General features: G+C 36.9%; 1 protein-coding gene and 1 non-coding gene across 5 annotated transcripts in view; both read right to left on the reverse strand.

The window, feature by feature from the left end:
- RBPJ (recombination signal binding protein for immunoglobulin kappa J region) overlaps positions 1-25,256 on the reverse strand; it is a 223,215-nt gene that overhangs the window by 54,559 nt on the left and 143,400 nt on the right. For 2 of the 4 annotated variants that reach the window (XM_046656186.1, XM_046656185.1), the window contains exon 2: positions 14,042-14,224. The exons of the other annotated variants lie outside the window; for them this stretch is intronic. In XM_046656186.1, the coding sequence (XP_046512142.1) occupies positions 14,042-14,058 (17 nt within the window). In that variant the 5' untranslated portion in view covers positions 14,059-14,224. The remainder of the gene's footprint in view (positions 1-14,041; positions 14,225-25,256) is intronic. 4 annotated transcript variants of the gene reach the window in all.
- On the reverse strand, positions 20,886-20,988 carry LOC124237684 (U6 spliceosomal RNA). Its single transcript, XR_006888072.1, has one exon. It is a non-coding gene; the product is annotated as a U6 spliceosomal RNA (small nuclear RNA).

Raw genomic sequence — 25,256 nt, forward strand, 5'->3', positions numbered from 1 at the left:
AATTTTATGTTATTTAGTTTACCAAAAAAAAAAGTCCAGGGGTCGCCTGTGGCTGAGTAGTTAAGTTCCCATGCTCCGCTTTGGCGGCCCAGGGTTTCGCCAGGTTGGATCCTGGGTTCAGACATGGCACCACCCATCAGGCCATGCTGAGGTGGCATCCCACATAGCACAACCAGAAGGACCACAACTACAATATACAACTAGGTACCGGGGGGCTTTGGGGAGAAGAAGAAAAAAAAAAAAAAAAAGGCTGGCAACAGATGTTAGCTCAGGTGTCAATCTTTTAAAAAAGAGAAAGTCTAATTTTGCCTTAAACTATGGCTTAGAGAGGGATAATGGCTCAGTTTTGAGGGATCCTACATTACTGCCAGGTCAGGTTGCAGTGGCTGCCCAGTAACTTAGAAAGAACAGACAAGTGGGGGCCAAAACAAATGAAAGAAGAACATCAGAAATACATGTACATATAGATATAAATGGCTCCAACTACCACCAAGGCAAAGATACAAAATGAAAGAAAGAAGTATGTTCTAGAATCTACACCTCCTAGGAAGGGCAGCTCAGACTTGCAGCTTGCAGCATGCAAGCAATCCATCAAAGACTCTCTGGGACTGAACATCTTCCATGGAAAATCCACAAGTGATCATGGAAAATTGGCTTGTACATATGAGATGAAATCACACAGTTTTCTTCCTTGCACCTCTCCTCTTATTTCTCACCCTCACCTCAAATTATAAGCTGTGAAGATTTTTTTCTCTCCACAAAATTTCTGCCAGATATGCTGAGGTTATCAGTTCTCTGAAGGCTAGGTAGTAGTCACTTGAAAATTTTTTTGCAGAAAGAAAGAAATCTGATATTAATCAGAAGAGTTATTAACTTTTCTCCCATCTTTTGAAATGCTCTTTCCATCTCTAGTGAGACTTAAAAAACTGTTTTCACAAGCCAGCAAAAGTAAAAGAGATATTTTCACCCCTTACTTTAAAATGAAATTTAGAGGGCCACAGGGTACAACCATCCTTAACAAGATTTCTTGACCTGTTCTCCATGGGGTTCTACTCTTAAAAACATAGGCAACATTTAGTGTATAGTACTTTTGTCTGGGAAGAGGTCCAGCTATCTGCTAACCATTGTTCAGGACAGGCAAACAAGGAGTGTTTGGCACTGAGATGGGTCAGATCCCCAAGTGACCATCAACGATTTTTGGTAGGTGAAGCTTGACTACGGCAGAGAGGGCCAAGGATATTTTTAGTGAGTCTCTGAGGAAGACATGTTACACTTCAGGAGGCTTCTCAGAGTAAGTTCCTGCCTCCAAAGAACTAAGAAACTACAGAAAAAATAGGTAATTTTCAGCTAAAAGAAAAAACCACACTATTTAGCTAAAAGACCTTCTGATTTTAAAGCTGGACTCTATACTGAGTCCTAACACTGTAGAAATAAAATTTTCCAAGTGCCTGATGAGGAATCAAAAGGTAGACTTGATGCAGAGAGGCCAAACACTATACTAGTAAGCTCCCATCACATGGAAGAAATATGAGGAATAGAAAAGAAATGTTTCCCTGTAACAGTTAAGTCTGTCCCTAAATTAATCCTGATTCAGTCTGTGGAATGGAATAGCCTCAGTATCATGCAATTAGGTGGTACATGAAGGCCTGTGATTGTTCCTTAATAAAAGTACACCTGAGAATGCAGTGATACTGCTCGACCATTGACAATAGTTTAAAATATATGCTTGCTGACTTGCGATTATTATCACTGAAGTTTAAAAGCAGTCAAAATGCTTTATCCTCAAATGTGTACAAATGAGTACCAAGACATGTACAAGAATATCCAGAGCATCATCAGACATAATAACCAAAAGCCAGAAACAACCCAAATGACCACTGTCACAGGATCAAACAAATTATAGAATAATCATACAATAGAGTGCTATTCAGCAACGAAAATGAACAAACTATCACTACATATGCAATAACACTGATCACTAGCAAAAGAAGCCAGACTCAAAAAGGCACAAAATTGTTATGATTCCATTAATATAAAATTCAAAAACAAGCAAAACTAATCTTTAGTTACCTTTGAGAGGAAGGTATGGAGACTAGGAGGGGCTACAAGAAGGGTCCCTGGAGAGCTGGTGATACTCATTTCTTCATCTCTACAATGGCCACACCTGTATATCCACTTTGTAAAAATTCACTTTATTGTACATTTATGATTTGCGTGCTTTGCTTTTCTGTAGATATATTACTTTAATTTAGTAATGTATATATATGCATAATTTTTTTTTCAAGTTTTTTGAATGAATGGCTGGTTTTGGAAAAAGTTCTTTCCTGGACTTTATTCCAAGTGTCCTCAAATTTTATTTTAACATCAAAGAAGGTTGTGATTTCTAGTCCTCCTCGGCTACATCATTTCAGGATGTATGTATTTCATATTAAGAAAAGTTAGGGGCTGGCCCCAGGGGGGCCAAGTGGTTAAGTTCATGCGCTCCACTTTGGAGGCCCAGGGTTTTGTCGGTTCGGATCCCGGGTGGGGACATGGCACCGTTCATCAGGCCATGCTGAGGTGGCATTCCACATAGCACAACCAGAGGCACTCACAACTGGAATGTACAACTATGTATGGCGGGGGGCGGGGGGGGGGGGGGGGGGGGGGCTGGGGAAAAGAAGGGGAAAAAAGAAAGATTGGCAACAGATGTTAGCTCAGGTGCCCATCTTTAAAAGAAAAGTTAAATATTAAGTCAATGAGGATTTAAGTCCTGACAAAATTGGTCCTCTTCCCTCTCCATCCAAATGGCAGATCATATACATCAACAATCTTCTCTCCTACTTAGCAGGCAAAAAATTAGGATCGACTGTGGTCCTTTGTTTAAATCATCTATCACAAGAGTATGCATGTTTAAAAAGAAAATCACTAATTACTCAGTGTCATGGAAAAATACTGAATATGTACTAGGATTAGAATGTTATTGTTAATTTTAAAATTAGCTTCCTTTGTCTTTCTCACCTAAAACTGAGATGATGGAGAAGGAGAGAGAAAACGGTACCCCTGTTGACCAAGATTCTACTTCCTTTTTTCTTTCTTTAACTGTTTAACACGTTTAAGTGCCTATTTTGTGTTAGGCACTGTACTAGACCCTTGGAACACACAGCAGCAAATAGGAGACATGGTCTCTAACCATATAGAATACAATACAATAGCAACTACTGGAGAGCCGCCACTAGGCTACATATTGTGCATGCCTATCTCACTTCATACCCCCACAAATCTTATAAGGTAGGTCTATTATGCTGATTACACAGACAAGGAAATCACCTTAGAAACTACCTTGCCCAAGTTCACATAATGGTGAAATATGGTTCAAAATGTAACTAGAGTATAATGTTCATGATTTTCCATATACTCTGCATTAAGATAGAATTTAACTGCAGTTCAATTCTGGATGTTAACATGTGAAGATGGTGCCCAGGGTATAAATTTTTATGATAGGATCTTTAAGCGCACTAATTGATCCTAAAACTTTCTATGATATAGTACAGATTTGGCTTCAGTGAGGAATCAACAAAAATCCTGAAAGGAAAGAAACCTTCTTTCATTACCCTCCTAATACTTTCAGCTAATGACTAAATTTTATAAAGGGAAAAAGGTCTTCTTCGATTACTAGAAAGTGAAAAAATGTTTTCAAAAGCTATAAATACATAAAATTCAGGAAATCCGAAGATATCTGCTAGAAGAACCACACCTTGGCCAACGTATACATATATAGACATGTGTGTGCACATATACGTTATGTCATAAACTGGACAATTACTCTTGCATTTTCCCTGGACTAGGGGAATATGTTACAATTGCAGTGGGGACTATGGTCTCACGACTTTAGTGTTTATACTATCAACCATAATTCTGCAAAGTACATTTTTTCTGAGTTGAAAAGGACCAAGAATCTACAAAGACATCTTCAGTCTAATGAAGAAGTTTTGCATTCTTTTTTCTGTTGGTAGAAATTTTGCAGGCACAGTACCAGCCTAACCTCCATCAAATCATGTTTGGCCAATTTCTTAAGCAGCCAAACCTCTAACACACAGTTTGGTATTCTAAAGTATCTGAATTCAGCAGTGCATCTGCCTTTTATTTTTCTTTTAAATAATGCAGACCAGAACATTTATGGATAGGATAACCAAAATAAGGTCTAATGAATAAAGAAAAGGCTAAGCTTTATAAGGAGTTAAGCTGTTTCAAAGAAGACTGTGCCCAAGGGAAAAAAATAAAAGATGGCAATTATCACTTTAATACATGTAAACTAGGGCACTGAGTTAAAAGGGAGAATAGTCAACAAACAAAAATAATTAAATGATCAAAATTCCTATGTTTGGAATGAGGAAGAAGAGATTTCCAAAAAAATTTTTTTAACACCAATGCATGACTAAGGAAATGCCTTTTTGCTTGAGTGTTAATACCCAAAACAATACATTTCTTTTGAATTGTAACTTAGCTTCTGTTATCACATGTCATATTATAATAATCAAACCTACATTTGTGGTAAAGCCAAAAACTACTCTGAAGAAGTGGTCTTAACCACAATTCAAAGCTTAAAGAACGGCTTTCTGCCAAGGTGTATCCAGGCCATTAACCTGTCCTGCCGTCGTCTTGTACTGCTAGGACCAAAAGAGCAGGCCCAGTAGCTAGTATCTATCTGCTCACTGGAGGCTTACAGGAGGCCATAGGGATCTGAAAGGGGAATATACAACACAGGGGCACAGCGGTGGATGGTGCAAAATCTGACAGCAAGTTGCTTTGCCTTGGGTGGTACTACAGGCAGCCTAATACTTCAACCACCATCTGAGGAGCCTTTGCTCAGCAGGGGCAAAGGAAAGGTTCTGAACTGAGAACTACCATGAAGAGATTCAAAGTACAGATCATCGGTAGTAACTCACGGTGGTGAAGCACTAGCACAAGAGCAAAAGCCTTGGGAGTTTGAGGGTGTCAACGAGGACACCATGGATAAGGCCTCTAGTAAGTGTAGACTTAACTTTCACAGTTTGGGTCATTCATGCCATATATCTACTTGGTATTTTGCTGTGCTATGAACTTAAATTACGCAAACTGCAAAGCTATTGTGTTACAGTGTTAATTTACTAGTTAACGGTCCAGTCAACTGCCTTACATCAAATCATCTAACTAGAAAATAGGAGGGTACTTTTTCTTTAAAGATGAGCTCCACTGTAGCAACTTAATTCTTAACACTCCTTCTCTCATCAACTTCTAAATATGCAAGTTCCCTAAAGACAGGTGAAGTCTCTCTTCTCTAGAGTACTAGTATTAATGACCTCTTTCTTTCATTCTTGTCTTCGACCACAAGCAATTTCTTGACAAAGACATCGACTGTATTCCCAAATTATCTTCTACATCTCCATAAGGTTAGATGAAGCTCTCATTACTAATTAAATCCACAGCTTCCTAAATTGGACTCATATAGTAGAACAGATAAGCAGAGGACAACGTAACAGAATATACCTCCTTATATATGCTCTCATTCAATTCTCATGAACAATCCTGAGAGGTAGGCCTTATTTCAAAATGAGAAGGGAGAAGTGAAGCTCAGAAAGTCACAAGGTAGGACCTTCTCCTACTTCTGATTACACATTGATCACACTAAGACTGAAGATAAGACGACCCACGTATAAACATAAGGAAGCCATACACTGATCCTTGAACCATTTATATCTTCCTTGCCCTCCCCAAATAATGACTTTTTTCCCTAATTCACTGATAAATTAATGCCCATTCACTTTTTCCATTAAACAAACCACTTATCATATGAAAATTTAACGTTTCAGAAAAATCACATTAATCTGCAAACCATTTCCCAGGAAACCAAAACTGTCGAATCCCCAAGATGAAAAGCTGTAGTAAGCTAACTAGAGAATATGAAACGATGCCATAAGGTTAAATCAACCAGGAAGACCTGATTGTGTTAACAGCTCTAGGGATTCGTCAAACGCAGTCTTTCAAGAACTATAACTAAGTATCCCAGTAATGAAGAAAATGCCAATCTGTTTCCACAATAAACGAGATGCATAGTGGGCTTTTTAGGCCATAACTTTTTTGTTGGACATGCCGTTTTTTCCTTTAAGCGGCAGAAGTGTACATTAGAGAAATACGGCCAAACCTGTAAGTTTGTATTATTCACATTAAAGTTGACTGAAGCGCATACAATTTTAACATCAAGTTTTCAAATACAAGTCTGTATACAACATGTGCTCACTAAATGAATGAACCCTAACAGCAAGTCATCTGTTAAAAAAGAAAAAAGGTAACAAAAATAAAAAATTATCATGGAATCGTAGCTCTTAAACTATAATATTACTTAGAGCAACTGTTTTGAATTACACAATGATTATGAACAAACTTATCTGAAACACCTAATAAGTGATTTTCTACAATGGAGGAAAAAAATTATAGTCTCCCAAATGAGCTGATACTAACTGTACAAATTTTAAAATGAGGTGAAAAAGAACTATTTAACCAAGTCCGAAGAGCTGAAATGACGACTGATATCCTCACCTTAATGAAACTACCTACTTTTCCCACGGAGCCCTACAAAGATATAATGCTACAGGTTACTGCTATTACCTGCTCAACAATAGCAATGTTCTTTAATGAGGCATGTTGACACATCAAAAAAGTGATAATCAACATTTCTGACAGATTCCATGAAGAAGTGGCATCAAGACCTAAATGGGGCTACAAACAATACACCTGAAAAGAGGTCTTAGACGTTTATGTCCCTTCATGCAGTTTTGTGGAGTCTAAAACTAATTTGACAGGAAAATCTGCACATACCAGGTGCAGGTCTCAGCAATTTCACACAGGCAATTTTTTATTATAACAATAATCACATGCTAATAGTAAGATCCATCACGTCTAAGCCAATAATAGAGACACAGTTAAATTAACTACCTGAGCTTTTAAAATTGTAGTATCTTCTAAATGTGAAGGGAAGACTAAGATTGAAATGAAATCCTTAATTCTAAGTGTAAATTTGAACTTTGGAAGAGAAACCAAAGTTAAAGGAAAGTCATTCTAATTGTTAATTTTTTCCTGGTTATCCATCAATGCCTTGGTTTGGTTCTAGTATTCCTCAAGAATTAATCCTACAGATCTGGCCATTATACTCAACAAACTGTTCTTAGAGAGGAACACTACTTGTCCTGGGTCACACCTCCTCACTTTTGGTCAACCTCCTAGGACCTACGTTTTATGCTATTTTCATGGCATCCTCACTTCTCACTTAGCTCGCCCAGTTCTCAGACTCAAAAGCACTGTTCACATATTATTCTACACAGGAAGAATACAGAGCAAATTCTTTTGTTTGCTCAGGTTGCATGTAAATGAGGGAGGAAGGGGGTTGAGGGGTAGGAAGAGAAGTAAGAAGAGAGAGAACACAGGAGCACAAGAGAGTAGTAAAAAGAAGAGAAAAACTGCTTGAGGAAGTGTCAGAGCCACCAAGTCAGGAAGAGAAATAAGAGAGAGCAAAAGTTTCAGCGGCCATAAAAGGGCAATTGTCTACTTCCTAACTAACCAAATCTGGTCAGTTCCAAATATGGAAATGTTTTAGTTCAAATACAGAGCTTTTCTTCTGTGGGATAGGAGCAGAGATCATAATCATTCTTTTCCTATAAAAAACAATGTCACACTTGGATATCTACCGTTGTGTGAGAAAAATCTGTTGAATTATTACATAAACTATTTCCAAGTTTTGCTCCCCCAAAGTCCAGGTCTTTCTAACAAAAAAACACTGCAGCTCTTTCATAGTCATTCTAGAGCTTCAGTCTCCATATCTGCAAAATAAGAACATTAATTTTAACAACCTGGAGAGCTGTATGAAGACCAGGTTAATACATGTAAAACGCTTGGCAAGGGGCATTTTTTAAATCTAATACTCATTAAATGTTAACTATTATGAACTCAGATTTTGTCAGCCTTTAGACTTACAAACCCCAATTCACCAAAGAGCTCAGTGATGACAAAACGGCAGAAACAAAGATCATTTCAAAATAAGATTACTTCCTTATATATCTAATCATTCTCCTCATTTGTAAATTAAAAGGTTGGTAAACAAGAGAATGATCAGTTCTGCCATGAAAAGACAGACGCATGTCTTAAAAACATTATTAAAAGTTCACTCATTCGACAAATATTTACTGAGTACCTGCCAGAACTAGTCACTGATCCCGGCCTGGGGATACAGGAGTCGACAAAACAAAACCTGTATAATTCGAGGGGTGGGCGTGGAGACTGAAAACTGGTTCCCTGCAGGGAGAGGGGCAGCTTTTATTTCAAAAGTGAATTCTTTCAGCGTATTTTACCTGCTCCAAGTCAATCCTGTTTTAATATACTTCTGTTACCTGCTTCTGCCCCATTCCTGCCCCTGGGCTAGAATTTCTCACTCACAGGTTAGTTTTTCCACAGGAATTTCACAATAAAGGAGTTTTAATAAAGCTAAATTTCATGCACACTTGATTAATCTAGCTGCCACCACCAGGACTTCTAAGCACATTTTTAAAACCTTTAACTGTCCACTGTCCTGATAAAACACAAAAGCAATCGGAGTAAATGCTTTGAAAACCTTCTCTGTCCCATCTCCCCTCAACAATAGTTGCTCAACCCCAACAGTTACTCCCCAGGATTCCTTATAACAAATAATTAAGGAGCAGGGGGAAGGAAGAGGCAGTTGTCTTTCCTGACCACTATTTTCCAAAGCACACATTTTCAGTCATTATTTTTAAAGACTGTATGTTGACGTGACAGTTGTTAAAGCAAGACCTGAAGACTTGTGGAGGTCAACCAAAGCTGACATTATTTTATTTGCAGTTCCCTCTTCATCAAGTAACAGCCTCACAGAAGTCACTGGCTCTGATGTGTAAGAACCTGGCTACATCGCTGGTAAGGTCTCCATAGCGAAAACTGTACTCCTCATTTAAGTAACAAGTTTGAGATTTTGAAGAAAGAATGCATGCACATTTTCCTGCTCATTTACATATTCTCCTCATAATCCCCCAACAGGTCAATAGTATAAAATAAACTGACTTCATTGTATTTTTCAAGAGATTCCCTGATTTTCATGACAATTACTGACACAGCATATTCCACTTTACAATTAGGTTCACACTTAGGAAACAGGATTCTGAAGTACTCTTTTACTAGATATCCCAGATCCCATAGACATGCAAAATAGTATTGTTTTTCAAAGTAATGAAATATAAATTAGTTTGACAAAGCGCCTAATGCTAACAATACTGCCATTTAGTCAAAAGATTTTTAACACTTTATCTTCAGAATCTGAAACATCTTTTTAAAATAGTCTCAAAACAGTTAATCTTCATTCTTAGTGATTTTAACTTGTTTTTAATAACCAAGAGTATACTGGAATCATATCTAATAATTAACATAGTGACTTATGATATGCTCTTTCTTCTAATCCTAGATGAATGGTTTGGGTGGCGTGTGGCCACTGATCTCAATTCCGGGCCAACTAAACCAGAATGTACTTTAGTTTTCTTCTAAACTACACTTTAGGAGGAAAAATGTAACAAAGAAAAAGATGACAAGTTACTCTCATGCAGGATGATAACCAAAAGGGGGATACAGTTTTGAAGAAACAAAAACCACAAAGTGACGACATGAAACCCTGCACTCTCAACAGGATAAGCAGCATGAGGCAGAAAGTGATGAAGTCGGGAGTAAACATGACTGAAATAACGATGAAAAGCCAAGCAATGATACTGATAAGAGCAGGAAGAATTGCAGAGTCTGGGAGAAGACAAGGTCTGGTGGGAGATGGGGGGATTTGGGGAAATAAAGTAAAAGAAAAAAGGAATTCAACTCTCCCATTCTCCAAATCCATCGACTCTCGTTCTCTGCCGCCACTACCAGCAACATATGCCTGCACATGCTGGTGCAAAGACAAGCAATCATCACTGGGGTAGCTGACCCACTGGCTGGGGGGTTATTACTTTATCTTGCTAAGTTCAAAACATGATTTCTAAGTTTAGCATACAGTACCCAGTTCAGAGCAGGAACTATATATATTTGACTCAATTTACAAGAACTTGCAGAGAAAGATGAATTGTGCTTATTATCTTTTTGGCCTCCTTTTTTGGCAAAGATTTCTTCCATTTTTCAACTCCCAAGTGTAGAAAACTAATGTACAAATTCCATTGCTATGAAACAATTTACCATAAGTCTTCATTCTCTTACTGTTTTCGAAGGAGGAAGAAACTGTATGTTAGACACAATCTTAAAACATACACATACTGATACTGCCCTATTTGAAGCTTTATTCACTTTAAAATATTCACCAGAAACTCTGTGATCATCTTCAATAAACCTATGAAGCAAACATCTGCTGCTATGAGGACGTTACAGTAGGCACAATAATCCCTCAAAAAAGAAAATCATAAATGTTATCAAAATTCTCACACAAACAGAAGCTCTAACATTTGACTACTTTAAATATTTGTAATATATCTGATTTATGCTTAAGTTTTTTGCAACATTAAACTTTTAATGGAAAAATGAAGTGGATGGGTTTTAGGATTACATATCATCAGTGTTTTGTATATTGTTTTAATTGCATGGGTCACTTTCATCAATGCAGAGTAAATCCCTCCACAATAGGAAATACAAATTTCTTCCCTACGTTCCGAGCCGTTAAGTATTTACCAGGGCAAGCAAATGCACACACTCACACCCCCAATAACACAACAAAAAACAAGGTTTCCAAACTAATTAACTGTTCCTTGCCAACAGAGATAAGACTACTGAGTTGATAATTCTGTTTTAGATAGCTGAAGTCTTTTCTGGCTGGGGTCAGTTTGACAATAGAAGTTTACCCCGCTATGCGAAAGTTCGCTTTACGCCACTTCGCTTTTACAAAAGACCTACATAAGTACTGCTTTCACTAAATGGAAGAAACCCAAAATGGATTTTCGCTTTCACAAAAAAAGATAAAAGGCAAAAATAGAGTTCAGCATTCCTTTTGCAGCGAGCCATTACAGAGGCAGTGCGACTGGGGCCACCAAGCTCCTTGCCTGGGAACTACACTTAGCATCTCAGCATCAAGCCACCATAGCTTTGAACTATGTCTGTTAGCATCTCTGCTTTATTTCAATTTATTTTGGTAGGTTATTTTTGGGGTCTGGGAATGCTCAAAAGTTTTTCCCATATAAATTAATGGTAACTGCTCCTTCGCCTTATGCCATTTCAGAAAGCTTATGAAAGTTTTCACAGGAACACTCTACTTTCGGATAGCAGAGGAAATGTGTATAGATTTATAAGACTGAGTTTTATAGTGTCCTGGTTGATCATCACTAGAACTTGGGTCTCTGCAATCCAATACATATACATACCCTTAAAACAAAAGTTTTAGGAAACTATATTGTGCATCTATTCATGATATTTCCTATTCTGTTCTTTTCCGCTTTTCAATTAGCGAGAAAAAAAGGCAACTTATTAAACTGACTCCAGAACAGGCTACCACTGGCAGTTGGAAAAGCACTAATCTACGAGTTGATAAATACCAGAATATATGCAAAGGGGCAGTATACCAGAAAACTCTACTCAATAAAACAGCCTTGGTTAACGCCAATCAAAAGCCACTGCTATTATGTACTCTTCTCCTCCACTCCTTTGATATTCTCCTGTAAGAACCTTTACTTCAAATGAAAAAGATAGTAGGGGAATACCTGAAGGTGATACAAAGTATGGCATACCATTAGAAGCCACAGACTGACACTTACCCTGGTCACTTCTTCTCAACAAGGCAAAGCAATATAAAACTAATACCACTTCTTAGGGACATCTGTGACCATGGGAGACATACACTTACTGGAACTAAAACGATCCAAACAACGTAGACACGAATGTGTATATATTTTGTTTATTTCAGCATTTTAAAAAACCAAAACAGAAATCGTCTTTTCTACATTCAGTACACTCTGATATTTTACTTCCTGTTCTAATACATGTCTTAATGCTGATTATAACCCACTAAATCAATTTCTTGACCCACTAATGAATGGGTTGAAACTTGCCAATTTGAAAAACACAGCTTTAGAGGAGGCACAAATCAATCTAGCAGGAGAAGAGGACCATAGATAAATTACCAGTCTGTAGTGGTCACCTTCTTTCACCAAAGAGAAAAAGTCGAAAGAATTGAAAACATCAGTCAAACAGTGATAATTTAATTCTAGGAAGATCACAGGAGAAAGTTTAGACTCAGGATAAGAAAATATGTAATACCACCCCACCCCCCAAAATAGAAGTTTCTGATCTGGCATTTAATAATCACCACTGTTAATCTAACAATGACTTCCTCCGTGCTCAACCCTGAACTAATTGTGTGTATAATTTATACAAATGTGTATGTATATGTGTGTGTGTATATATATATACACACATACATATATACACTCATATAAATGCAATATATAAATTATATAATTACATACTTATGTTTTTATATTTTTAATATATAAATGTGCATTTTTTTTCCAGATCATTCTTACAACCAGTTAAAATAACAAAATAAATGTTAGATCTAAAACACAGGTCAGTTGGCTCCAGAGTCTGATCTCTTAACCACTAAGCTATAAACTCTTCCAAAGGGAACAGGAGTTCCCAACTCTGGCTGTGCATCAAGAATCCTCTGTGAAGTTAAAACAAAACAGATGCCCAAGTGCTACCCCATTTTTAAAGCTGAAATAGCAAATATTAAAGAGAAATATATTTTGTAAACACTGTATTATTGAATACCATCTCCAACCCATTATGTCAGAAAATACCTTTTTGGAGAGTAGATACTACTCTGTGTGCCATTGGACATAAAATATCTGGTTGAACTGAATGATTGCCTTGATTAATAAGCAGTTGACTCTACCTTGAAACTTAATTAGATCACTGTCATTATAGACTAGAATTTAATATAAAGCAGTCTGTCTCAGGATTACTAACTAAATTCCATTAAGAATTTAACTGCTGGCATGTCAAAAGGATCTTAACATAAGGTAGCCTAACTGATGAAAATTATGGACTGCACAGTATATTTCTATTAAATTTATCTATCCATGATTTAAACCTCTATCTTCCCAACATGTTTTCCTTCATTACTTAAAAGATAAAGAATTCTGAACCTGGTGTTATATTAATGAACTCAGCAGTCTCCCTGGATTGATCCACTTCCACCAGCCTTAAGAAAACAGTTAGTAGCAAGCACACAGTAAAAAATTAGGAGGCTTCCAAGATTTCAAATAATTAAGAAATGGTTTTGACTACATCACTCAAATAAAATGTTATGAACATAAAAACCTTTAAGATTTTTGATGGTTAAGTGGGTAATACAAAACCTAGAATTACCACTACTAGTAGCCACAAATAACAGTGGGCCTCCATACCACAACCACATGAATGATCACTGCATACATACGTTGGTGAAGAAACAATAATCTATTAATAAAGAATCACTCATTTTCCTCTCAGTAAAAATTCTTTGTAAAAGACAAAAACAAGTACAAACTATAAATGATCCAAGTAAGAATTATTTTGTTTGGTCAAATTAATACCCCAACTAAAGAATTTATCCAATTATTTCCTGTTCAGGCTACCATGAAATGAGAGCACTGCAGAGAAATTAGTCTATGATGTAAACCAGAAAGATAATGATAATTACAGATTAACACACGAATAATCTATTTGTGAAAGAAACTATTGGGTAAAAGAAATTATGGCCCATTACTATTAAGATCTAGAGAAAATATCTACCCCCAGGTCTTCTATAACCATATCTCTGAAAGAAAAAAAAATTCACTCATCAAGCTTCTGATATATGGGGTTTCTTTTAAACAAAAAGTACTACTGTCATAAATCCATAACCACATCTGCGATGTAAATATTAAAATATCTTAAATATGCTGATTATTAAATATAGAATCATGAGCTTTCATTCTATCCATGACTTTGGGGTCATCGGGAGATTTCTAAAGCATACCTTTTAATCCACGCCATGGTACTTCAAGAACATGTTAAGGTAAGTCACAGCTTGGAACACTTCGATGCACCTCAAAACACCTCAGCCAGTGTATCTGTATCATTCTCCTTTCCTTTTGAGATCATAATGGTTCCGAAGAACTAGAATGCTTCCATTTGAATGATAGTCTCATAATTTCAATGACTTAAAAACAAAAACAAAAAATAAGGACTTAAGTGTTGATATGTTAAGCAACTAGTGCACTGTGTCAACTGCTGCCATGACTAAGAAAAACAAAGAAGCTGCTGCTACTACCATGTAATATTGTCATTCTTAATGTGAACCCTCATATGAATGAGAAGGGGTACATGCTCAGTGGTCACAGTGACACCGCTTGCTTTACTGAGATCTAGCAAAACCCCACAAATCTCTTTGCCCCAACTGATTCTTCAGCTTTCTTCTCAAGGAATGAAAATAACATAAAAGAGAGGTCTGAACACTTGATAGGTACCAGGTCCACCTCTGATTGACCAACTATTCTATTCCACGTTGAATGAAAGCTGGAAATCACTCACACACCTCTGTATAAAAGGGAATTCATTAATAGACATAGCAGGGCTTCCTTCAAACAAGGCCCATCCTGGTGTTACTATTACTGAATCATTTTAATTCCATGGTCATCATTAAATTGAAAAGAGCTCCAGTTTCTAAAGCTTACTTCTACAAAACGCATGCATATAAATGAAGAGATAGATGGCTAACTATCAACTTTACTGCTGCTCTGTGATTGCCCTGGCAGATTATCTGTCCCTCTTTCCTCCTCACGCCATCCCACCTTCTTATATAAAAACATTAAAAACATTTCATTACTAAAATAATACAGTAAGAAGTCTATATATCACATTTTAAATCTAAGAATTCACTCCACTTTTGCTTCAAGTTTGGCACTCTACAATTACAAGAAAGAACATTCAAGCTGTATAAGGAAAGTAAAGCTGACAAATTATCAATAATACACATACACATTCACATCATAAAGCAATTAAAATTACTTTAAGATGACTGATGAGGAAACTTTTAATGAAAGCAAGCCATAAAAATGGCTTCCAAGGAAAGGAAGCAGCTGAGAGAGGTTCTGTTATACTCTGGGTTTGTGGAATAGCTCATGTAAAGTTTAACAGACAAGGAATGGAAGATAAAGTTCCCCAACTAGAGCTAAAAAGTATGTGCTAAGGAGAAAATGAAACTATGTATTTCCTGACTGAAAGGGTAGACTGAACTGATGAAAACCTTTCAAGTCCACTGTCAGAAAAACTACATATTTCTGGGATTAAGATTTATTGCAGGTTGTGGGGAATGCAGATTACAAAATGTAGGTCACTCTTCAGAAAGCTGATAATGGTGGAAGAATTGCACATAGGAAAGAACTCTACCAGAGTAGGTGGGAAGAAACTAATGAAGAACAGAAACAAGGGCCCTGGTCCAATGAAATCACTGCAGCCAATGATCTTTTTAAACTGATCATTTTACCACATTAGTGCAACCCCCTAGCCATTCCGATTCCAGCTTTAAACCACTTAATGGCTCTGTACATGTATACAACCTCCTAGAAGGACACCCACATTGTTTCCTATACTCTGCTCCTCCAAGTAAATGCATCCTACACACAACTATCAGGTTAATGTTCCTGAAGTACAGCTCCTCCCTGGCACATAAAGAATAAGGTTAACCACTAGGAAATAAAGCAGGATATAAATATGTTAGATAATAGAGAATAAAAGCCTAGGTCTGAAAAAAAAAAGCCTAGGTCTGAAGCACTTATTCATTACTTCATTTAATTTTCATAACCCCATTTTACAGAGGAGAAAACTAAGACTCTATTGTCAAATGACTGACTCAAGAAAACATACAGTAAGAGAAAAGAACTAGGACTTAACTCTAGGTCTTCCAGCTGGAGTTTCGGCACTTTTCTACCACAGTACTATCCCAGATATTGTTGGAGGAAAGGGGTAACATTTGTTGACAATATGCCAAGTACCACGCTAAGCACTTGATATTATTTATTTCATCCTGATCCACCACTTGGAAGACTAACTAGTTGCCTCCTTCTCCAGGTGAGGAGACTGAGGCTCGGAGATTTAAGTAATCTGCTCGACATCACATATTAGAGACTGAAAGACGTGGGAGACAGATTCAGTCTCACATGTCCAACTCTAAAACCCACACTAACCCACACTCAAGTTGCTTTTCTGGAAGACACACTGGCATAGCAATCAGAAGAAATCAAGTGTAACAATTAAGGTCATTTTTCAACCTCACTGATACAGCAATAATCTAACTTTACAAACGCTTCTCACTCAAAACGCAGTTAATGCATAGAAACAGATATTTTCGCTATGGTTTAACAAGAGACTATATATACATTTACTAAAGCCATTAAGAAGGATCAGAACCATATTTAATCACCCAAATCAGAAACCATTTGATTCCTACAAAAGAATTCCAGTATTTTCATGAAGTTATACACTTGAAGATCTTTTCAAGTTGACTTGGAAATCACAGTACTTATCAATATAAATTTTAGTTGACAAAACAAAAATGAGCAGGAAAGATATCTTCCTTAAGATGGCACACTGCCAAAGTTTCCCAACTTGGCCCTGTCCCATGGACTGCTATGAGTCTTAGCCTCATGGGAAGAGAAACCATTTATTAGCTGAGGGAGGTGAGGCCACTCGGTCAGGTTATCAGTAATTAAAAAAAGACAAAAAAACAGATGGACAGCTCTCTACACGCTTCAAAGCTTGACTAAACTAAAAGAGTAACCAAAAGCACTAAAAAAATACCCCAAAGTCAGGACAGGAAACTAGATTTGAATGGAAAGCATGCATTCACACCGCATTCCAAAACTAACTGCAGAGGTAATCAATAGAGCTTCTATGCCAATGTTTGTAACAAGTTAGATGAATCAAAGAAACCATTCCTTAAATTCTGAAACAAAATCTTGCAGAATTACATTCGAGAGTTCAAAACTGTTACAGTAAGAAACTTACATGGTCATGTAAAAAAGATCTTCATCAATAACAGTGTAACTCTTCTGTGTAACTCATTTTACAAGCACTAATGTCTAAAACAGTATATGATAAGAATGCTTAGAAATTCTGATGCCCAACTACGTACCGTTTAATAGCAAAATTAACATGTATGAAAGACCCTAAGCACCTGTCTACAAAACATTTCACTTCTTATAGGAAAGAGAGAAATGTTAGAAATACATTTCCACACCAATTGTTACAGCCTCCTTCACTATGCTGTGTCCAAAGGAGGTAGTCTTTGTCCTTAGTCTTCGTAAACCTATTATCTAACCACACACTAGACACTAATGAACTAAATGTGTGAAAATGTCACACACCTCATTTTGGATACATGATTGACAGCTAAACATAGAACATTCATGATGTGCTCTAAACCACAGTAGGCACACAAATATTTGAGGGAATAGAAGAAACTATTGAGGAATGGCTTATACGTGCTGCAATGACATTATCAAGGACAACAGACTTTGAAAGAAAACAATTTAAATTAACATAGCAAGCCATTCTTCGACTACCGAATTTTGTTTGCTTTGTTTTTGACTACTGATTATGTAACACATAATGCTTATGAAGGTGTAAGATCAGTACTACTACTAAAGTGTAAACTTCAGGAAAGTAATCAGAAACAGATGCCGATAACTTCAAACTTTTATGCTTTCATAAACAGCCTCAGATAGTAACCTGAAATAACAATAATGAATGCATTCTGATGTTCACTGCAATATTACTTACAAAGAAAGGACTGAGAATTTCTTTCCAAAAGGGAAATGATTAAATCATGGCACATCCATATGATAGAAAAAATAGTGAATAATATTGAAATTTATAACGTGGTAATATTGTTAATTTTATATATGGTTTAACTAACTATATATAATTAGTGTTTTCCCATATCACATATATAAATATATGTATACAAACATTTTAATAACCATAGAATATTATAAATATAAATATGTAAGTTCTATGAGATCAAGAACAATTTCAGATGTTATCTCCAGCACTAAACACAGTGCCTTCAGTAAAGCTTGGTGGTTAGAAGAATAGGCTCTGAAGAAAAGCCTGCCTGGGTTTGAATCCCAGATCTACCACTTACTAGCTCTGAACTAGGTACTTAAAAAAAATGGGATAAAAAGAACATTCATGTTGGGGCCGGCCCCATGGCCAAGTGGTTAGGTTCATGCATTCCGCCACGGTGGCCCAGGGTGTCGCCAGTTCGGATCCTGGGCATGGACATGGCACCACTCAGCAGGCCATGCTGAGGCGGCATCCCACATGGCACAGCCAGAGGCACTCAGAACTAGAATATACAACTATGTACTGGGGCCTTCGGGGAGAAGAAGAAGAAAAAGAAAAAGAAAATTGGCAACAGTCGTTAGCTCAGGTGCCGATCTTTAAAAAAAAAAAAAAGCATTCACATAATGGAAGGGGAAAAAATTAGCTAATTCATGTAAAGCATTTAGAAGAGTATCTGGAACACAGTGGTGACCCAATGAATGGGAGTGCGCTGGTGAAGGGAGGAGAAGCAGTGGGTTCTCAAACACCTGAGCAAATGAATGGACTCTATTTTTAAAGCACACAATGTTAGTAAGCACACACAAATATTAAGCAGGGTTTTTCAAACTTTGCTTACCTCAACCAAAAGTAGGTTTTTACACAACAATCCAATACATATCTAAACACATTCAAGGTAAACATAATCTATTCTATTCTATCACACGAATTTACTTAGATGCTGGTCATAACCCACTAAATTGATTTCACAACAATTAGTGGGTCACTTTCTAAATGGGCTCAAAATTTATGCTTTACTTTTGTCCTTCAACTTTATTTTTCTTAACAAGGGGCAAGAAAATTTAACCATTACATAAGAATCTAAAGTCAGAAAAAGTCTTTAACCTGTCACAGCTTCAACTTTATTTTATAGTCTTGCAAATTTTATTCTTTACACTAAGACCACCAGAAATCTCAACAGAAAACTTTCTTAAGAGATCATCGAAAGGTGATACAGAAATTGGCCAGCTTTCAAAATATACCTAGGTAGACTTACTCTTGAAGAAATTAAGTTTCTGACAAGGGAAGAGCACAAAATTAAGAAAGAGTTATGAGAGAACACAGGTTGCTGGGTTTAGTTTAACTGAGACAACTGCATTCCCAGAGGATCTTCCCTGATCCAGCTTCTGGTCGCCTCCCACCAATACACAAACAAAGTATGTTCCAATCATACTGAAACTTTGTACATTTCTCAGACTACACCATGGTGTTTCAGATCTCTGGACCTTTGCACACGCTGTTTTGCCCCATTCTCCCACACCCTTAAAACTGCAGGAGCAGTGGGAGAAACAGAATTAATGACACATGATAATAGTTAAAAGGATAACATAAGAATAAAACAGAAAAAAATGGGGGCCAGTCCCATGGCCTAGTGGGTAAGTCTGACGCACTCTACTTTGGCGGCCCAGGTTCAGTTCCCAGGCACAGACCTACACCACTTGTCGGTGGCCATGCTATGGCAGTGACCCACATAAAAAAATAAAGGAAGACTGGCACAGACATTAGCTCAAGGCAAATCTTCCTCAAGCAAAAGAGGTAGATTGGCAACAAATGCTAGCTCAGGGCAAATCTCCCTCAGGAAAAATTCAAAAAAGGAAATAGATGAGATGAGGAGTGAAAAACAAAATTTTTTAATGTTTTAAGTGCCTACAAATGTATGACATACTACATGCTGAGCCAAACTGATGTTTTTACATAAATTCTCACAGGCTTACCGCATATAAGAAATTTTTAAAATTGAATTGATGAAGCAAAGTCTTTTAAATTACATACCATAATTTAGGAGAGGTGTTCTAGAGACACTTAAATTTTAAACAAGTTTTGTCAACCAGGTACTTGGAAACAGTCTTGTTATATAATGACAGAAAATTAACTATTGCTATTGTTAAAAGTATGAAAATCACATATTCTACTAATTTCAACTCTAAACTGGTTTTTGCCAACACTAATAAGGATTTCAAATCTAAAGCTAAAGCTGGTTTTAAGTAATTTTCCAAGGATCTTTCCAAGAATCATAAATTATTCTCACTCTCATCTTGACAGTAAAACTGTAATCCCTTCTCCCATTAAACATGGGGGCAAGGGGACAACAAGCCCCTATAGCTAAGAGGCTAACCATAGGATCAATGAGACCCAGTAACTAAAAGACATTTGTCATCTAGCAATTCTGGGAAATGGAACATTCAGCTAATTTTACTTTTGAGGAACCCCCACTCAACTGGAGAAGCTGTTTTCTTAAAATGTATATCTTAGTTTTCAGTAACACTGATAAAAGCTGCTATAAACGTGCCTGATGATGCTGTTGCTCTTAACGTGGTAAACATCCAGGGTTCAACTGGGATATGCATGTAGTTTTTTTTCCTATGATTCTACATGGCACAGTAAGGATAGGTATAATTTAAATATAAATACGCACATACACGCACACACCTATCCTTTTTCGAATGGATCAGTGTTAGCAAGTTAACATTTCTGGGAGACTAAAGCTAGGAGAGTGGGGAAAACGGAGAGGGAGATGGAAGAACAGTAGTTGTACTGAATAAAGGATGATAGGGAAGGAAAAGTAGTATAAAGTAAATAAGCTCACAAACACTACTATACATTTATTCAAAACAAGCAATCAACAGAAGCTTCCTTCCTTTCTAGGAGTTGAGAAGGAACCAAGTAAGAAACGCTAAAGGGCCTAAATCAAATTTACTTCTGTTTTCTTTCTTATTTTTAAAAATACGGAACGCTTCATAAATTTGCGTGTCATCCTTGCGCAGGAGCCATGCTAATCTTCTCTGTATCATTACAGTTTTAGTATGTGCTGGCGAAGCGAGTACTACTTCTATTTTCTTTGCACTTTTTACGTATATATTTATAAAAATGTTTATGGGTGCATTGAGTTTCTCCCTATCATTTTCTTCCTCCTTCAGCTTAGTTGCTTAGGTCTCTTTTTGTTTAAAATAAAATGTAAATTTTGATGGCTTAAAAGATTATGTGTTCAGGAGTGATAAAGAATGTACTGATCAAGTCCTGGACTTGGAGTCAGGAGTCACAGGTTAGAAACTTACTGGATGTGTAACTTCTGACCATTCACAACTTCTTTGTAGATAATACCAGCAAAAAACTACAACAATAAAGCTTAAATGTGAAAGCACCTAAAATACTGCCCACCAGAGTAGGCATAAACATTTATTGACTTTGAAGACACAATTTGGTAATCAGTTACTGCTAATGCCACTATTCTAAAATCAAAATGAAACATTTTCCTAGGAATATTTTAATTTGCTGTCGAAGAAATACCTATAAGTTAAAAATTCTTTCAGTTACGTTTATTCCACTTATGTGGGTGACGATGGTCCAATCTGCATCTCTAATTCATGTCTTCAATCATTCTCTCCTTTCTCTTGACAAATTCATTAGTTCAACAAATGTTTGAATGTCTACAATGTGTTAGCCCTTTTTTAAGCAGTGAGGATGCCTTAGTGTACAAATCAGACCAAAATCCTTGGCAGCAGAGAGTTTACATTGTAACTAGAATGTCAGATGGTGGTAAATGCTTTGGAGAGAAACAGAAGGAAAGGATAGGGAAGACAGGGGACGGGGTGTAACTTTAAATAAGCCCTCACCAAGGTAATACTTGAGCAAAGATCTGAAGGAGGTGGTGAAAAGGGAATTCCACGCAAAGGGAATCAATAGCAGGTCCAAAAGCCCTAAGCAGGAGTGTTTCTCCAAGACCAGTGTGGCAAGAAAATGAGATTACAGGAGAGGGCACTGGGAAGATGCTAAGTTACGAGAATTTGAGTGAGTATAGAGGGGACACCACAGATCATGAAGGTCTTGAGCGTTTTACTCCAAATTTTGAGTAGAGGAAGATCAAGATGTAAGCAGAGGAAGATCATCACGAGTTTGGTTGGGGGGGTGAAGACAGATAATAAAGGCAAAAGGGAAGAAGCAGGAGACATCAGTTAGGAGGCAACTGTGACTATATAGGTTGGAGATGATGGAGCCTTTCACCAGGGTGGAAGCAGCTGAAGAGTCACAGGTAATGAAACTCTGTGCATATTTCACAGACAAAACTAACAACATCTGCTGACACACTGGGTCACGGAGTTAAAGGAAAAAATGGACGAGAGCAACAGTGACTCCAAGGTTTCTAGCCTAAGAACCCAAAGGATGGAGCTGCTTATTAAGATGGAGAAGACTTCAGGAGAAGATTTAAGAGGAGGAGAGTTTCAGGAGTTTGGCTTGGATAGAATAAACTGAATATACTCAGATATTCTAATAGATTTATTACAGCTTATCAGAATTTTCTGCAAAGGGTAGGGAAATATAAGTCAGGTGAGTGTGTTTAGTTCTTGCTTGCAGTTGGATTTTTTGAAAAACGGATGAGTAAAAGTACTATCTATTAAACAAGTGTTCTAATAATCTTAGCATGTTAATTATGCATTCTCGGTCATCTGAACTTGTGAGTGTTTAATAAAAGATACTTTGCTAAGAATATTTAAGAAAATCTCTAATTACAAAGACTAATTTAAGGGAGATATTCCATATTCAAATACTGTAGACGTAAACAACAAAGGCAATTTCAGCTTAGCAAAATAACCTATTATCTGAAGCTCCCCAGCCACCAAAATGCCTCTCCGCCTCAAATGCACAGATTAGAAACACAGACAACACTTACAGAGTGCTTTCCACATGCTAAGCACCTCATTTAAGTTACCAAGTACCTTCCAGTAGCTTATCTTTTACGGTGAGACTGAAAGAAATTAACAAAGCTAAAGAACTGTCCTGTAACTTTAGCCATCCTTGAAAGAACTAATTTAAGAGTCTCAAGGGACCTCTTTTGATCCATTGTTTGAAACTTCTACTTTTGTTCTTCATCTACATTCTGTATTCTCTTCACAACTCTCAGTTTCCCAACGCCAAGTGTTATGAAAGCCTGATGTCCAGCATTTGTGTGGGTGTATGTTTTACTAGGAAAGGAACATCAAGGAAAATCGTATGCTACTGAGTTCCAAACATAACACATTTTCCTGAGATGGAATTATGTTGCAGTGTATTAACAGAAGTCACAATTTCAGGCTGTGGGCCTACAATTACAACTCAGCTAAACAGAAATGGACTGCAGAGAACTTGGAAAGTGAACGTGTGTTTTCTAAGCAGTAATAAATAAAAAGAGAAAGGAACCTCCCTGACTTACTTATTCTTACCTCACCGTTCGCATTTTAACTAAATTAGAAAATTACTACCACAAAGTAATCAAAATTTTGTAAACAAAAGTTTCACAGTTAACAGTAACACCTACTTGATGGCAACTCACTCATTCCTATTTTATGATACCCATTATCACTTATTTCATCAGATGCAGGGATATTTCATCTATCTCATAATTCAAATTCTTTCAAAACAGCTCTTCAGTCAACCAGACTAGAAAATGTATTACACCACCTTCTCTGTTTTGGGCACTTCAAGGTGTACATAATTTTATACATATTACTTAATCCTCACAATAACCCAACAATTACATTAAAACCCCCAGGTCTTCTAAAATCCAGTTAACTTTATACCATACCTTTGACTATTATGATGTCTACCACTAGTAGGATTAGCACTTTAGGTCATTTTTCCAATAACCATGATATATTTGAGTTATACAAAGTAAGATCTTCCATAATCATCCTTGTGGCAAAAACCACAAATTTTTAACTTATCTATATACATGATCTATACAAGACTGCAGGGGTTTGTACAGTTTTAACAAACAATTTTATTGTAGTCATGCTCCAATAACTAAAAAAACCCAAGATGCCCCCCCTTCAAAAAAACCCCAAACAAATGCACCCAAGTGTCCACTGGCAGATGAATAAATTTTAAAATGAGATATACTCATATAATGGAATATCATGCCGCCTTAAAAAGGAAATTCTGACACATGCTATAACTGGATGAACCTTGAAGACATTACGCTAAGTGAAATAAGCCAGTCACAAAAGGACAAATACTGTATGATTCCACTTACATGAGATACCTAGAGTAGGCCAATTCATAGAGACAGAAATAGAATGGTGGTTACCAACGGCTCAGGGTAGGGAGGAGTAGAGAGTTACTGCTTCATGGGCTCAGAGATTCAGTTTAGGAAGATGGAAAAAGTTCTGGAGATCAGTGGTGGTGATGGTTATACAATACGAATGTACCTAATATCACTGAACTAGTTAAAATGGTAAATTTTATGTTATATATATTTTACCACAATAAAAAAACTGAACATATCTTATGGAAATACATCAACAGTGGATAGTAACTTATCTTCTTCCTTGTATTTTAATAATCTTTTCCCTTACTTGACCTCAAATCTATTTGTCATTCTGTGTTTATCTTTGTAAAAGGCACCACCTAACCACTCAGAAAGCCACAACATTCAATCTTTTCCCTTCTCATCCTAAGCCACCAAGTCTTACAAACTGATTTTAACTCTGTACCACTGCTTGAATCTGATTCCTTCCCTTCATTTCTAATGCCATGGCCTTCATTCCAGCATATGATCATTGTTAAGAGCCTCATAGCCAATCTCTCATGCTCAAAAACTTAGCCTTCACAATTATTGCTAGCTACTCTTGAAATAAAGCTCATGTGTAAAACCTTTCAAAAGGCCCCCACTGTCTATTCAAGTTTAAAGGTCTGATCACCACATTACAAAATACTTCGTTATCTGATCCAACTTACCTTTCTGGACTCATCTTCCACAAGCTCCTCTTGCTTCTTATACTCTACACCAGATTCTTTACTCCCTCTTTCCTCACCATATCTACTAGGCTCTCCTCCCTCCAGGCTTTTACTCATGCTTCTCAAGCCATGCAGAATCCCCTTCTTTTCAATTCCTATTCATCTACTCAACTCTCATAGACTGCTATACATATAGATGGGTGTAAGTTAATATAAGCTTTTGGAGAACAATTTAGCAGCATCTATCAAACTATGAATGTACATATCCTTGCAAGCAGCAATTGCACTTCTAAGTATGTGTCCTACAAAAATACTCAAGCATATGCGGTACACAAAGATATTTACTACAGTGTTGCTCCTAAAAAAGAAATACATCTAGT

Source organism: Equus quagga, chromosome 3, assembly GCF_021613505.1.
Source record: "Equus quagga isolate Etosha38 chromosome 3, UCLA_HA_Equagga_1.0, whole genome shotgun sequence".
Taxonomy (NCBI): domain Eukaryota; kingdom Metazoa; phylum Chordata; class Mammalia; order Perissodactyla; family Equidae; genus Equus; species Equus quagga.